At 43.8% G+C, this 13,647-nt stretch overlaps 1 protein-coding gene across 4 annotated transcripts in view; it reads left to right on the top strand.

Moving 5' to 3' along the window:
* LOC122555427 (SAM domain-containing protein SAMSN-1-like) overlaps positions 1-13,647 on the top strand; it is a 173,849-nt gene that overhangs the window by 141,519 nt on the left and 18,683 nt on the right. For all 4 annotated transcript variants that reach the window (XM_043701420.2, XM_043701419.2, XM_087992454.1 and 1 more), the window contains 3 exons: positions 628-708; positions 2,488-2,646; positions 9,043-9,169. In XM_043701420.2, the coding sequence (XP_043557355.1) occupies positions 628-708; positions 2,488-2,646; positions 9,043-9,169 (367 nt within the window). The remainder of the gene's footprint in view (positions 1-627; positions 709-2,487; positions 2,647-9,042; positions 9,170-13,647) is intronic.

Below are 13,647 nucleotides of genomic sequence, written 5' to 3'. Positions count from 1 at the left end.
AACATACAACATTTTTCCAGGGGCTTAACATGGCAGAAGCAGAAAGGCTGTTTCCTTTGTCTCAGGTACCTACAACCAGGAGAACACAGTCACAAAATAAAGGGCAAGCCATGTAAGACTGAGATGAGGAGTTTTTTCATTCAGAGGGTCTGGGAATGCTCTATCTCAAAGAGCTACAGAACCTTAGTCATTGAGGGCGTTCAATATGGAAATTGAAAAATTTCTTGATATATCAAGGGATACAGGGATAACAGGAAAATGGCGTTAAGGTAGATGGATCAGCCATGATGTAGAATGACAGGACAGGCTAATGGGACCGAATGGCCTTCTCTTGCTCCTATGTTCCTGTCCTGACCTTAACCAGTGTTTTAATCTAAACTGGAGATAAGGAAAGTGAGGTGAGGTGGCCAGAGAGTGACCAGTGTTTGTGGAGCTGTTCCCTGGGCTGAGGTATCATCTACTGATCTGAAAGGGAAGCAGATTATTACAGAGAAATGTCAGAAAAGAATAAGGTTTGGGTACACGCTGATAACTGTCCATTGCTTGGTCCACATATGTACTGTGTAACTCTATGACTCTGTGTGGATGGTTATGACTAATTTGTATTGTTTCTCTTGTCTATTACAGCGCACCAGCAGCTTTGGGAACTTTGACCGATTCAGACATCATCCACACACGTCCAAGCCAGAAGAGAAGCCTGATGACAGTGTACGTGTTCTTGTTGTTAGGTCAAGGACGAAGAGTGAATGGGTTCTGACCTCCGTTCTATCAGAATGACGTTCACCCACTGACCTATCCTTCTCACCTAAGGATGTTACCGGCAACATTCTGGGGGAAGGCACCGAGCATTAAGGCCAAATCAGGCCTTTTGGTATCAGATTAATGGATAGCTTGGGCGTCCTCTCCTGTCTCTGGTATTTTGCCAGCAGCGGCGAGTGGTTGGGAGTTTTGCTGTAGTGTTTTTGTGGGCAGGTGGTTTTCGAGATGTCATCTGTCTTGTTTAATCATTCAAGGTCGTCCTCATCTCTGCTTAACTAAATTATACATTTTTAAATGTTCCACTTTCACACCCTTTCAGTCCCTGCAACTCATTGAATACAGATACCTCTCTACAGTCTCCACATACATATTACATCCTCTTCCACTTTTTTCTCACTTTCCCTATGGTGTGTATTCATCTCTCCATGACTGTCTAGATTGGATTAGATTCCCTACAGTGTGGAAACAGGCCCTTCAGCCCAACAAGTCCACACCGACCCTCCGAAGAGCAACCCACCCAGACACATTCCCCTACATTTACCCCTTCACCTAACACTACGAACAATTTAGCATGGCCAATTTACCTAACCTGCACATCTTTGGACTGTGGGAGGAAACCAGAGCAACGGGAGGAAACCCACACAGACACGGGGAGAGTGTGCAAACGCCACACAGACAGTTGCCTGAGGCGGGAATTGAACCTGGGTGCCTAGTGCTGTGAGGCAGCAGTGCTAACCACTGTGCTACCGTGCCACCCATAGGTGTGTCTCTGTCTGTCGCTGTTTTTATGTATTTGTGTGTGTCAGAGAGACCACGTATATATCTGTGTCCATTATGTGTGTGTATTTGTTTGCTTGTGTAACCAGGTGTAAGTATGTATTGTTTGCATGAGTGACTGTGCACAGTTTTGTGTGTGTGTGCGAGCGTGTGGCAGTGTATGTGTGTGTGCACGTGTGTGTGAAAAGGTTCCTCCTCATGTCACCATTGCTTGTTTTGCCAGTCACCTTAAAGCTGTGTCCTCACTTTTTTGATCCTTCCACCAATTAAATCAGTTTCTTTCTACCTACTCTGTTCAGATTTGCTCATGACTTTGACCATCACTTTCAAACCATCACTGAACCTTGTTTTCTCCACAGAGCATGAGCCAATTTCTCCCATTGTTCTACATCACTGAAGTAGGCAGATGAAGTGGGACTGAGAGACTCATCAAGATTAATAGTGATGTCTTCTGCATTTGAACAATCTAATGACATTTCCTACTTTGTCCAGTGTGTGCAAAATAGTAATTGGGTGATTTGATACTAAGTGGCCTATAACTCGAGACAACACCTCACTGAGGGGGCAAAAGCCATCAGGACAAAGAAGGAAAGCAAAAGTAGAGTTGTCAAACCCCCAGCATTGCAGTGGAGTTTCCAGGAATTAAAATTATTGGGAAAAAACGCTCTCCTTAAAAGATTCTTAAACCTCACAGTGTGCAAATTGGCTTTCTGTTTCCCACATGACAACTGAGACTGTATCTCATTTGCACTTCATTGACTGTGATTGGCTTTCTCAAGGTGCTATCTAAATGAAAGTTCCTATGAAAGTTCTTATGATAAAACTCCTTCCTGGGAGACAGCAGCAATCCAAGTGGTGAATGAATTTATTGTTTTAAGCCTGCTACTTGTGAAGATGGAACACAGAGGGGTTTGCAAGTTGACTAACAAGGAATTTCTTCTGGTCTCCTAGGCTGGTGAAACCGAACAGGGAGCAGAAGCTGCTGGGGAACAGAATCTGCCAAAGTCTGGGCAGAATGGGAGCGGGCTGGGAAAAACCATGCGTGCTATTTCCAAAACCATGAAGAAAAAGATGGCCCGCAGATATGCCAGTGCTCTGTCAGAGGGGATGGTGAGTTTTACCATTGTATCCATTGCCAGTTCCGACCTCTTTACACCAGAACTATTTTCTAACATAAGTGATAATATCACAAATACAGCCGTTCAGTTCCCGCCATGCTTATACAAAGAACAAAGAACAAAGAAAATTTACAGCCTAGGAACAGGCCCTTTGGCCTTTCAAGCCTGAGCCGATCCAAATATACTGTCTAAACCTGTTGGTCAATTCCTAAGCATCTGTATCCCTCTGCTCCCCACCTGCTCATGCATTTATCCAGATGCATCTTAAATGAATCTACCGTGCCTGCCTCTACCATCTCTGCTGGCAACGCGTTCCAAACACCCACCACCCTCTGTGTGAATTACTTGCTGCATGTATTCCCCTTAAACTTTCCACCTCTCACCTTGAAAGCATGACCTCTCGTTACTGAATCCTTCACCCTGGGAAAAAGCTTGTCTCTATCCACCCTGTCTATACTCTTCATGATTTTGTAAACCTCAATCAGGTCCCCCCCTCAATCTCCTTTTTCTAACGAAAATAAACCTAACCTACTCAACCTCCCTTCATAGCTAGCACCTTCTATACCAGGCAACATCCTTATAAACCTTCTCTGCACCCTCTCCAAAGCGTTTACATCCTTTTGGGAATGTGGCGACCAGAACTGTACACAGTATTCTAAATGCAGCTGAACCAATGCCTTGTACAATTTTAACATGACTGCCAGCTCTTATACTCAATACCCCGTCCAATGAAGGCAAGTATACCATATGCCTTCTTGACCACTCTATCCACCTGTGCAGCAACCTTCAGCGTACAATGGGCCTGCACTCCCAAATCTCTCTGCTCATCAACTTTTCCCAAGGCTCTTCCATTCATTGTATAATTCGCTCTAGAATTAGACTTGCGTAAATGCATCACCTCACATTTGTCTGGATTGAAAGCCATCTGCCACTTTTCTGCCCGACTCCCCAGTCTATCTATATCCTCCTGTAACTTCTCTCCTAGCTCCCTGAATTCTTCTTTCAGGACCTCATCTCGCTTTCTCCTTATATCGTTGGTGCCTATATGCACCAAGACAACTGGCTGTTCACCCTCCCCTTTTAGAATGCTCTGCAGCCGATCGGTGACATCCCTGACCCGAGCACCTGGGAGGCAACATACCATCCGGGAGTCCCGTTTTCGGCCACAGAACCGCCTATCTACTCTCCTCACAATAGAATCCCCTATGACTAGGGCCCTATGAATCTTTTTCCCGCCCTTCTGAACAGCAGTGCCCACCACGGTGCCATGATCCTGACAACTGCTGCCCTCTCCTGGTGAGCCATCTCCCCCAACAGTATCCAAAACGGTATATCTGTTTTGGAGGGAGATGACCGCAGCGGACACCTGCACTGCCTTCCTATTCTTTCTCTGCCTTTTGGTCACCCATTCACTGTCTCCCTCAGCAATCCTAACCTGCGGTGTGACCAGTTCACTAAACGTGCTATCCACGACCTCCTCAGCATCGCGAATGCTCCACAGTGAGTCCATCTGCAGCCCCAGAGCCGTCATACGGTCAAACAAGAGCTGCAGCCGGACACACTTCTTGCACGTGTAAGAGTCAGGAACGCCAGACATGTTCCTAACCTTCCACATTGAGCAAGAGGCACCTGCCAAGGGTCTGAGGTCCCCTGCCATTGTAAGTCTTAGCTTTATATCAACTAACTGAAACCAAACAATGCACTTAAATAAATGAAAAAGAATGATAAGAAATAAAAGGCTTACCTTGCAGGGTCTTTTTCTTCCAGTTAGAGGAGGGGGGCATGAGGGAGATACTACACATGTAGTATCTCGGGTTTAGCCACTGCCCAAATATAAATTAAGCCCTTACCTTCCCGGCAGCCCTCGCTTCACTCTGCCTTCTCTCCTCGCTGCTCCTGCTTCTATCAGGAAAAGTATGTGCACTGAAAATTAACGGTAAGCCAGAGGGCTGAGAAAGTTCTAAAATCCAACAAAGGACTACCAAAAAAGTAATTATGAGGGAGAAAATAAACATTGAAGTTTCAAGTAATAGCAAGATAGACAGCAAGAGCTTCTATTGATGTATAAAAGGAAGAGAGTGTCCAAAGTTAACAGAGGGCTCTTAGACAATAAGGCTGAGGACAAAATAATAATGGGGACCAAGAAATGGTAAAGGAGTTAAATCAATATTTTGTATCAGTCTTCACAGTGGAAGACACGAATAGAATTCCAAAATTACGAAATAATCGAAGGGCAAAGGGAGGAGAGGTAATAAATGCAATAACTATGACTGGAGAAAATGTTTTAGGGAAACAAATGGGTTAAAAGCTGATATGTCTCTTGAACCTCATGGGACTCATCTGAGGATATTAAAGAAAAGTAACTACAGAGATTGTGGATGCACTGGTAGTAATCTTCCAATAATCTTTAAATTCTGGAAACATCCCAGTATATTGTAAAATTGCTAATGTAACAACTTTTCTAAAAAGGAAAGGAGGCAAAAACACCAGATAGCTTTAGGCCAGTTAGCTTAATGTCGGCTTTTAGGAAATGTGGCAGCAACTGTTATAAATAATGCAATCACAGAGCATTTAGAGATGGATAAGATGATCAAGCAGAGTCAGCATTGCTTTGTGAAGGGGAAATAGTGGCTGATAAATTTCTTAGAGCTCTCTAAACAGGTAACGAGCGGGACAGGTAATGGGAATGTAGAGAATGTAATACATTTGGATTTTCACAAGGCATTTGATAAGGTACCAAACATTAGGCTACTTAATAATGTAAGAGCCCATAGTGTTGGATAGAGTCTATTAATACAGATAGAGGGTTGGCTAACTAATAGAAGGTAGAGATTTGGGATGGGGGGGGTTGCATTTTTAGGATGGCAATCTGTAACAAACAGAGTGCCACAGGGATCAATGCTCTGCCATAATTATTTACAATGCACATTAATCACCTAGATGAGGAAAATGAATGGACTGTAGCCAACTATGCAGAAAATACAAATAATAGATGGGCAGGCAAGTGATGAGGATGAAACAAAAGGTCTACAGAGGGATAATGACAGGTTAAGAGAATGGGCAAAGGCTAGGCAGATGAAATGTAATGTGGGAAAAAGTGAGGTTATGCACTTTGGCAGGAATAGAGGAGCTGACTATTATTTAAATGGAGAAACACTGCAGGAAGGCCCAGAAAAGAGGGTGTTGAAATAATGCACAAAAGATTAGCAGCCAAAGTCAAGAAATAATAAGGAAGGCAAATAGAATATTCACCATTATTTCAATAAATAAAGAGGCATTATTTAAATTATACAAGATCTCAGCTGAATCAGTTATAAGCCCTTTATCAAAGGAAAGAGCATTGGAGGCAGTCCAGAGAAGTTCACAAGGTTGATTCCAGGTATGTAGAGACTGTCTTATGAGGAGGGGCTGAGTAGGTGGATCTTATTGAGTTACAGAAGAATAAGAGGCAACCTTTAGTGAAACATGTAAGATTCTTTGAAGACTTCACCAGGTAGATGGGGAAAGGTTATTTCCTCTTTGTGAAAGAGTCTAGGACCAGAGGGTATCATCTCAGAATAAGGGGCTGCCCATTTAATACAGGGATGAGGGGGAATTTCTTCTCTCAGAGGGGAGTGAATCTGTGTAATTTTTTGCCACAGAGGGCTTTCTAGGCCAGTTGTAAAACTAAGAGATTAATAAGAAATCAAGGTTATGGGGAAAGGGCAGGAAAGTGGAGTTAAGGATCATTAGTTCAGCCATAATTTCATTGAATGGTGGAGCAGACACGATGGGCTGAATTGTCTTCTTCTGCTCTTAAGCCTAAGGGTGTCCAATACAACAAGTGTTCATTACTCACATTAATTCATCAATCTGGAAATTGCTGGTTGCAACATTTTCAGCACTCTAATTATTTTTTGTTATCTGGTTTTTTTTATTAGTTTTTTTTTCATTTTTCCCCACACTATGGGGTGGCACGGTGGATCAGTGGTTAGCACTGCTGCCTCACAGCACCAGGGTCCCAGGTTCAATTCCAGCACATTGTCTGCGTGGGCTTCCTCCAGGTGCTCCGGTTTCCAGATGTGCAGGTCAGGTGAATTGGCCATGCTAAATTGCCCATAGTGTTAGGTGCGTTACTCAGAGGGAAATGGGTCTGGATGGGTTACTCTTCGGAGGGTCGGTGTGGACTGGTTGGGCCGAAGGGCCTGTTTCCACACAGTAGGGAATCTAATCTATAGGCAGTAGTGCTTATAATTCCCCCAGCACCCATGTTGTGTGTGTGTAGGTGAAAGACAACAGGGGGACAAATCTCTATTCAATTTCCACCACCAGTAAGAAAGGAAACACCCAAGTGGCCAGTGACAAGTCAGCACTCTGTTTATTAGAAAGAAATAATCAAGCTTATTCACTCAATTATTTTTAAAGTTTAGGTGCTCTGGATGCAAGAATAGATGTAGCTAACACCACAGTGTTAATGTTCAGTTACATTTTAAATACTGAACCCCTCTAGCTCTATTTCTATGTTAAAATTAACTTGTGTCAAAAGTTGGTTAGACCAGATTGGAGTGCTGTACACTGTGCTTGTCTCCATATTACTAAAATGATGATTAAAAAGTAGATTTACAGGAATGATACAGCATCATGATCCTTATCATGAGAAACTGACGAGAGAAGAGATGTCAGATTTTAAGCTGTTGACTTGGTCGAGGTGTTTAAAATTATTGAGGGGTTTGATAGGATCAGTGTAGAGGATATGCTTCCACTTCTGAGCAAGGTTTTTAAAAAAATGACAGTCACCGTTGTATCAAAATCAGAACAGGCATCTTTACCCAGAGAGAGTGAGAATATGAAACTCACTCCCCTAGAGAGTGTTTGAGATGAATAATAAAGATACATTTGAATGAAAGCTTGATAAAGCATGAGGGAAAAGGACATGTTGTGGCTGTACAGGACATTGGTTAGTTACTTTTGGAATATTGTGTGCAATTCTGGTCTCCCTGCTGCAGGAAAGATGTTGTAAAACTTGAAAGGGTTCAGAAAATATTTACAAGGATGTTGCCAGGGTTGGATGTTGGAGGGTTTCAGCTATAGGGAAAGGATGAATAGGCTGGGGCCATTTTTCCTGGAGCGTTGGGGCTTAAGGGTGATCTTATAGAGGTTTATAAAATCATAAGGGGCATGGATACGATAAATAGACAAGGTCTTTTCCCTGGGGTAGGGGAGACCAGAACTAGAGGGAAAGGTTTAGGGTGAGAGGGGAAAAATTTAAAAGGGACCTTAGGGGCAACATTTTCAAAAGAGGGTGGTGTGTGTATGGAATGAGCTGTCAGAGGAAGTGGATGAGAAGTGGTACAGTTAAAAGGCATCTGGATGAGTATATGAATAGGAAGGGTTTAGAGGAATGTGGGCTAGTGGTGGCAAATGGGACTAGATTAGGTTAGGATATCTGATCAGCATGGACGAGTTGGAACAAAGGGTCTGTTTTTGTGCTGTACGTCTCTATAACTCTATGACCGTGTTGGGTAAAGTAATGTGAGTGAGGCTGGTGTATTGGGGAAATACCAGATTGGATTTCTGAGTCCAATAGCTTGTGGCTGTGTTACAAACACCTTGCAAGCTTCCACTTACCCTCTCCAAATGCAGGGTACAGTTTGTTCTGAGCACAGGCTGTAGCTAATATTTAGCAGAAGACAACTTTGTTAAAGGTCACAACACTGCAGAAGCATTCTTGTTGGATGGAAGTCACATTGCCAAGTTAATATTGCAGGCACCGTTCAACTGCAGGCCAAATCCTAAAGGGACTGAATTTAAACTAGCAGAGCCCACTTAAGAATCCCACCTTAAGGAGGTGTGGCACCACTCAGCTTCTCAATGGGTATCACACTCAGTGCTGATGTGTCCAAACCAGATAAGGAGCATCCCACATTGGCCAGTATCAAGTGAGCTCCAATTCTTGATGTAATGTTTCAGTTTTGTCCCTCAGAGTTACTGCTTTGGCATCCCAGCGCCAATGCAGGCACCATTTTACTCAGTCTGAAGTGGTACAACAAGCTGAGGAGCACTTAAGAAGCTAAGGTTCAATGAATTATTAGGTTAAAGCTTTCACAATGCTAAGGGACATAGATAGGGTGGATAGAGAGGAACGAGTTGGCAAATCCAGAACAAGGGAACTGTGGAGGTCTTCCACCAATATTAATTGTTATTGGATAATTCCAAAGCTGCAATTGATGTATTTTTCCTAAATGTGAGGATGGGAAGTGGTAAAGGTTGAGTTGGATTACAGAACAGGCCTCAGTTACCGCACAACCAATTCCTGCTTCAATGTTTCCACATGATCTAAGTTTCCAAGAGAGATTCAGTAGCAGTCACAATTATTCAAGGTTTTTAAGAGAAAACTTGTGTCTTCCAGCCTGAGGCCAATGCAGAAGAAGTGACAAGCCAAGCCATTGGAGAGCACGACACAGAGGACGGTACCCTGAGAGCTTGCGAGTCCATGGAGAGTCTCTACAGCCTGAACAGTGGGCAGAGCTCGTCCAGTAAGTCAACTGATTAGGCTGGCCAAAGGGAAAGCTCAGAAACTGCATGACCACAGCAGTAGAGGACAAACCTGACAATACTGATTGGGGCTAGTCGTGTCTATGGAAAAAGAATCAGCATTAAAGTTCAAAGTTTGTGAGGAGATTTGTAACTTGGGTGCTCGTTGTTGTGGTTCTGTTCGCCGAGCTGGGAATTTGTGTGGCAGACGTTTCGTCCCCTGTCTAGGTGACATCCTCAGTGCTTGGGAGCCTCCTGTGAAGCGCTTCTGTGATCTTTCCTCTGGCATTTGTAGTGGTTTGAATCTGCCGCTTCCGGTTGTCAGTTCCAGCTGTCCACTGCAGTGGCCGATATATTGGGTCCAGGTCGATGTGTTTGTTGATAGAATCTGTGGATGAGTGCCATGCCTCTAGGAATTCCCTGGCTGTCCTCTGTTTGGCTTGTCCTATAATAGTAGTGTTGTCCCAGTCAAATTCATGTTGCTTGTCATCTGCGTGTGTGGCTACTCAGGATAGCTGGTCGTGTCGTTTCGTGGCTAGTTGGTGTTCATGGATACGGATCATTAGCTGTCTTCCTTTTTGTCCTATGTAGTGTTTTGTGCAGTCCTTGCAAGGACAAACAGGAAGACAGCTAACGATCTGTATCCATGAACACCAACTAGCCACGAAACGACATGACCAGCTATCCTGAGTAGCCACACACGCAGATGACAGACAACATGAATTCGACTGGGACAACACTACTATTATAGGACAAGTCAAATAGAGAACAGCCAGGGAATTCCTAGAGGCATGGCACTCATCCACAGATTCAATCAATAAGCACATCGACCTGGACCCAATATACCGACCACTGCAGTGGACAGCTGGAACTGACAATCGGAAGCGGCAGATTCAAACCACTACAAATGCCAGAGGAAAGATCACAGAAGCGCTTCATAGGAGGCTCCTAAGCACTGAGGATGTCACCTAGACAGGGGACGAAACGTCTGCAACATAAATTCCCAGCTCGGTGAACAGATTCAGCGTTAAAGTCTCAGCTTAATGGCATTTAAACACATTAGAGATGTGAGAGCTTTGTCGAAGCTGGAAGAAAGAACCAAAGGCAAGGTCTATTTCAGGGCAAAAGACAGATCAACTTAACTGAGAAAGGTGCAAGATGAAAAGGGTGGTGAAGCCATTCCCACTTGTAAAAGATACAGGAGCGAAAGGGCATAGAATTAAACTGATGGGGGAACAAAGCAAGGATGATGAGAGAAAAAAAAACATTTTCACACAGTGGGGGTAGTTAGGATTTGGAATTTCCACTGCCTGAAAATGTGGGAGAGGCAGGTTCAACCGAGGCATTCAAAAGGGTCATTGGATGCTTTTTTAAATAACAACGGTGTGCGGGATTATGGGAAACGACGCTAGGTTATACAACCAGACGAGACAGTAGAGCCAGTGCAGGCAAGATGGCCTGGATAGCCCATTTCTACACCAGAAACATTCAGTCTTCTGTGATTTGGAAAACAAGAAACAAATGATAAAAACAGAATCACTATTAGGAAATGGTTTGGAGGTGCCGGTGTTGGACTGGGGTGTACAAAGTTAAAAATCACACAAAACCAGTTTATTGTCCAACAGGTTTATTTGGAAGCACTAGCTTTCGAAGCGCTGCTCCTTCATCAGGTAGTTGTCAGGTGGTGATGAAGACAACCACCTGATGAAGGAGCCCCGCTCCGAAAGCTAATGCTTCCAAATAAACCTGTTGGACTATAACCTGGTGTTATGTGATTTTTAATATTATTAGGAAAGATTGTTCAAGAGATGCAAGCAGTAGTTATGGTCCTAAATTGATTTAAGGAAAGGGATAAGCTTGTTCTGGTCATTACACATAACTGGATCTCACACGCCAAAAGATGTCAAATGACTTTGATTCTGATCTTAATGATGGATCGCGATGTGGCCTAAGATTTTGCTTCAACATTCCTTGACTTCAGCCATGAGACTCCCATTTCTCACATTATTCCTTCAGATATGAAAATTATAAATCACAGAGTCATACAGTGCAGGAGGAGGCCATTTGGTCCATTGTAACAGAGCTAGTCCTTGGAAAGAGCTGTCCAATTAGTTTCACTCTCTCTTTCCCCATAATACTACATGTTTTTTATATCTATCAAGTTTTCATTCATTTTTATGCTGTAAGTTCCTATTAAATCGTGTTCCTCTCCTTTTTCATACTGGGCATTCCAGAGCATATTAACTAAACACCATTTTCATCACTCCCTTTAGTCCTTTATATTCCATGATAGATAAGCCCAATAGATATTGGGAAATGATGGTCGAGTGGTATTATTTAGAGATTGAGTTATCTCATTGAATCCATACAGTGTGGAAATAGACCATTTAGCTCAACAAATCCACACCAAAAAGCGACCCAGCCCAGATCCATTTCCCTACCTTATTTTTCTACATTTACCCCTGACAAAGGCACCTGACCTACACATCCCTGAACAGTAGAGGCAATTTAGCATTGGGCGCAGCGTGGTGGCTCAGTGGTTAACACTGCTACCTCACAACACCTGGGACCTGGGTTCGATTCCCACTTTGGGTGGCTGGCTGTGTGGAGTTTGTACATTCTCCCCGTATCTGCGTGGGTTTGCTCCGGTTTCCTCCCACAATCCACTGGCCAAGCTAAATTGCCCAAAATGTTCAGGGATGTGTAGGTTAGGTGCACTAGTCAGGGGTAAATGTTGGATAATATGGTAGGGCATTGGTTTGGATGGGTTACTCTTCAGAGGGTTGGCATGGACTTGTTGGGCTGAAGGGCCCGTTTCCATACTGTAGGGATTTGATGATTCTCTAAGATCCAAGCCCCTCATTACACCAGTATTTTCAGGAATGGAATTGATGCAATAATGCAAGCATTTGGTGGCGCAATAGCACAGTGGTTAGCACTGCTGCCTCACAGTACCAGGGATCTGGGTTCAATTCCCACCTCAGACAACTGTCTGAGGGGAGTTTGCACATTCTCCCTGTGTCTGCATGGGTTTCCTCTGGGTGCTCCAGTTTCCTCCCACAGTCCAAAGATGTGTGAGTTAGGTGAATTGGCTATGCTAAATTGGGTGTAGTGGAATGGGTCTGGGTGGATTGCTCTTTGGAGGGTCAGTGTAGACTTGCTGGGCTGAAGGGCCTGTTTCCACACTGTAAGTAATCTAATAATTTTTAAAATAAATTTACAACCATCTTCTCCCAATATCCCTCAATCTCACCTAATCTTCACATCCATCAGTCCCACCTATCCAAGTCCTCTCTGTGTCACTTACTCCCACCTATCCACCTGCTGCTCATATCCCTCAATTCCACCTACCCACCTTCTCTTCAGCCCTCAATCTCATCCATGTTCCACCTTCCATATATATCCCTCGAACCCACCTATCCATGTCCTTTCTGTATCCTTCAATCCTACCCACCCACCTTCTCATCATATCCCTCAATCCCACCTACACACTTCCTCCCAATCCCCTCAATCCAACCCACCCACCATCTCCCTGCAAACCTCAATGTCTTCTCTCTCTGTTTAATGATTTCCAAATTGCCTTGAGCCCAGTTAATTCCATCTGCTCCAATATCTCTTCCTGCCATTCATTCCTCAACTCCATTATCCTTTGGATGAAAAATCATCCCCCAGGTTTTTTTAATGTCTTCCTAGCTTCTGAGTCATGACCCTAGTAAGAGTGGATGCTGGCCATGGTCCATGGTTTGTGTTTCTGACACTTCACCAACTTGACCAGCTTCCTATCAGTATCAGTTCCCATCATAACCATGAAAACTTCAGTTGTGTTTTCCAATATCTCTTGATTTCCTTAGTCCTTGCTTATAATTTAAGAATGATGGCTGTTGAACTTTTCATAAGTGCTGCAGAGTAACATATGGTATACGTACTGAAAAACAAAACATTTTTGACCACCGTGAGTGAGGATGTACGCTGGGCTTAATCTACCTCAGCTGATTCAGGTGATAAAACAATCTCAAGCAAAGACTGTTTGAGCTCGCTTAATGCGGTTACCTGTCTGTCATAAAAACAACCACCCACGCTTTCTTATCAGTGGCTCGATGTTATAGGTGCTGATGAGCTGTTAATTTATTCCATTTTTCCTTTGCTCGAAAGGGCACAGTTCAGTTCATCTGAGATGTTATCATTTTGCCTTGTGGAGACAAACTCATTCTGAGTAGACCACTGAATTCACCAGTTTCCAAATCTCCCCTCCCCTCACACCATCCCAGATCCCACTGTCTGACTTAGATCTGGCCTCCTGACCTGACTTGCCTGTCCATCTTCCTCTCCACCTATCCACTCCACCCTTCCCACCGACCTATCACCATCACCTCCTACCCTTGCCCACCAATCACCTACCTTTCCCCTAACCCCACCCCCTCATTCCCCCATTTATCTTTCAGCACCCTTCCCCCTCCCAGAAGGGTCCTGCCAGAAATGT

This window comes from Chiloscyllium plagiosum, unplaced genomic scaffold (genome assembly GCF_037043375.1).
Source record: "Chiloscyllium plagiosum isolate Xiang-an unplaced genomic scaffold, Cpla_swu_hap1 HiC_scaffold_12, whole genome shotgun sequence".
Lineage (NCBI taxonomy): Eukaryota > Metazoa > Chordata > Chondrichthyes > Orectolobiformes > Hemiscylliidae > Chiloscyllium > Chiloscyllium plagiosum.
Note: the sequence above shows the minus strand (reverse complement) of the source record. Positions and strands in the feature narration are given on the sequence as shown.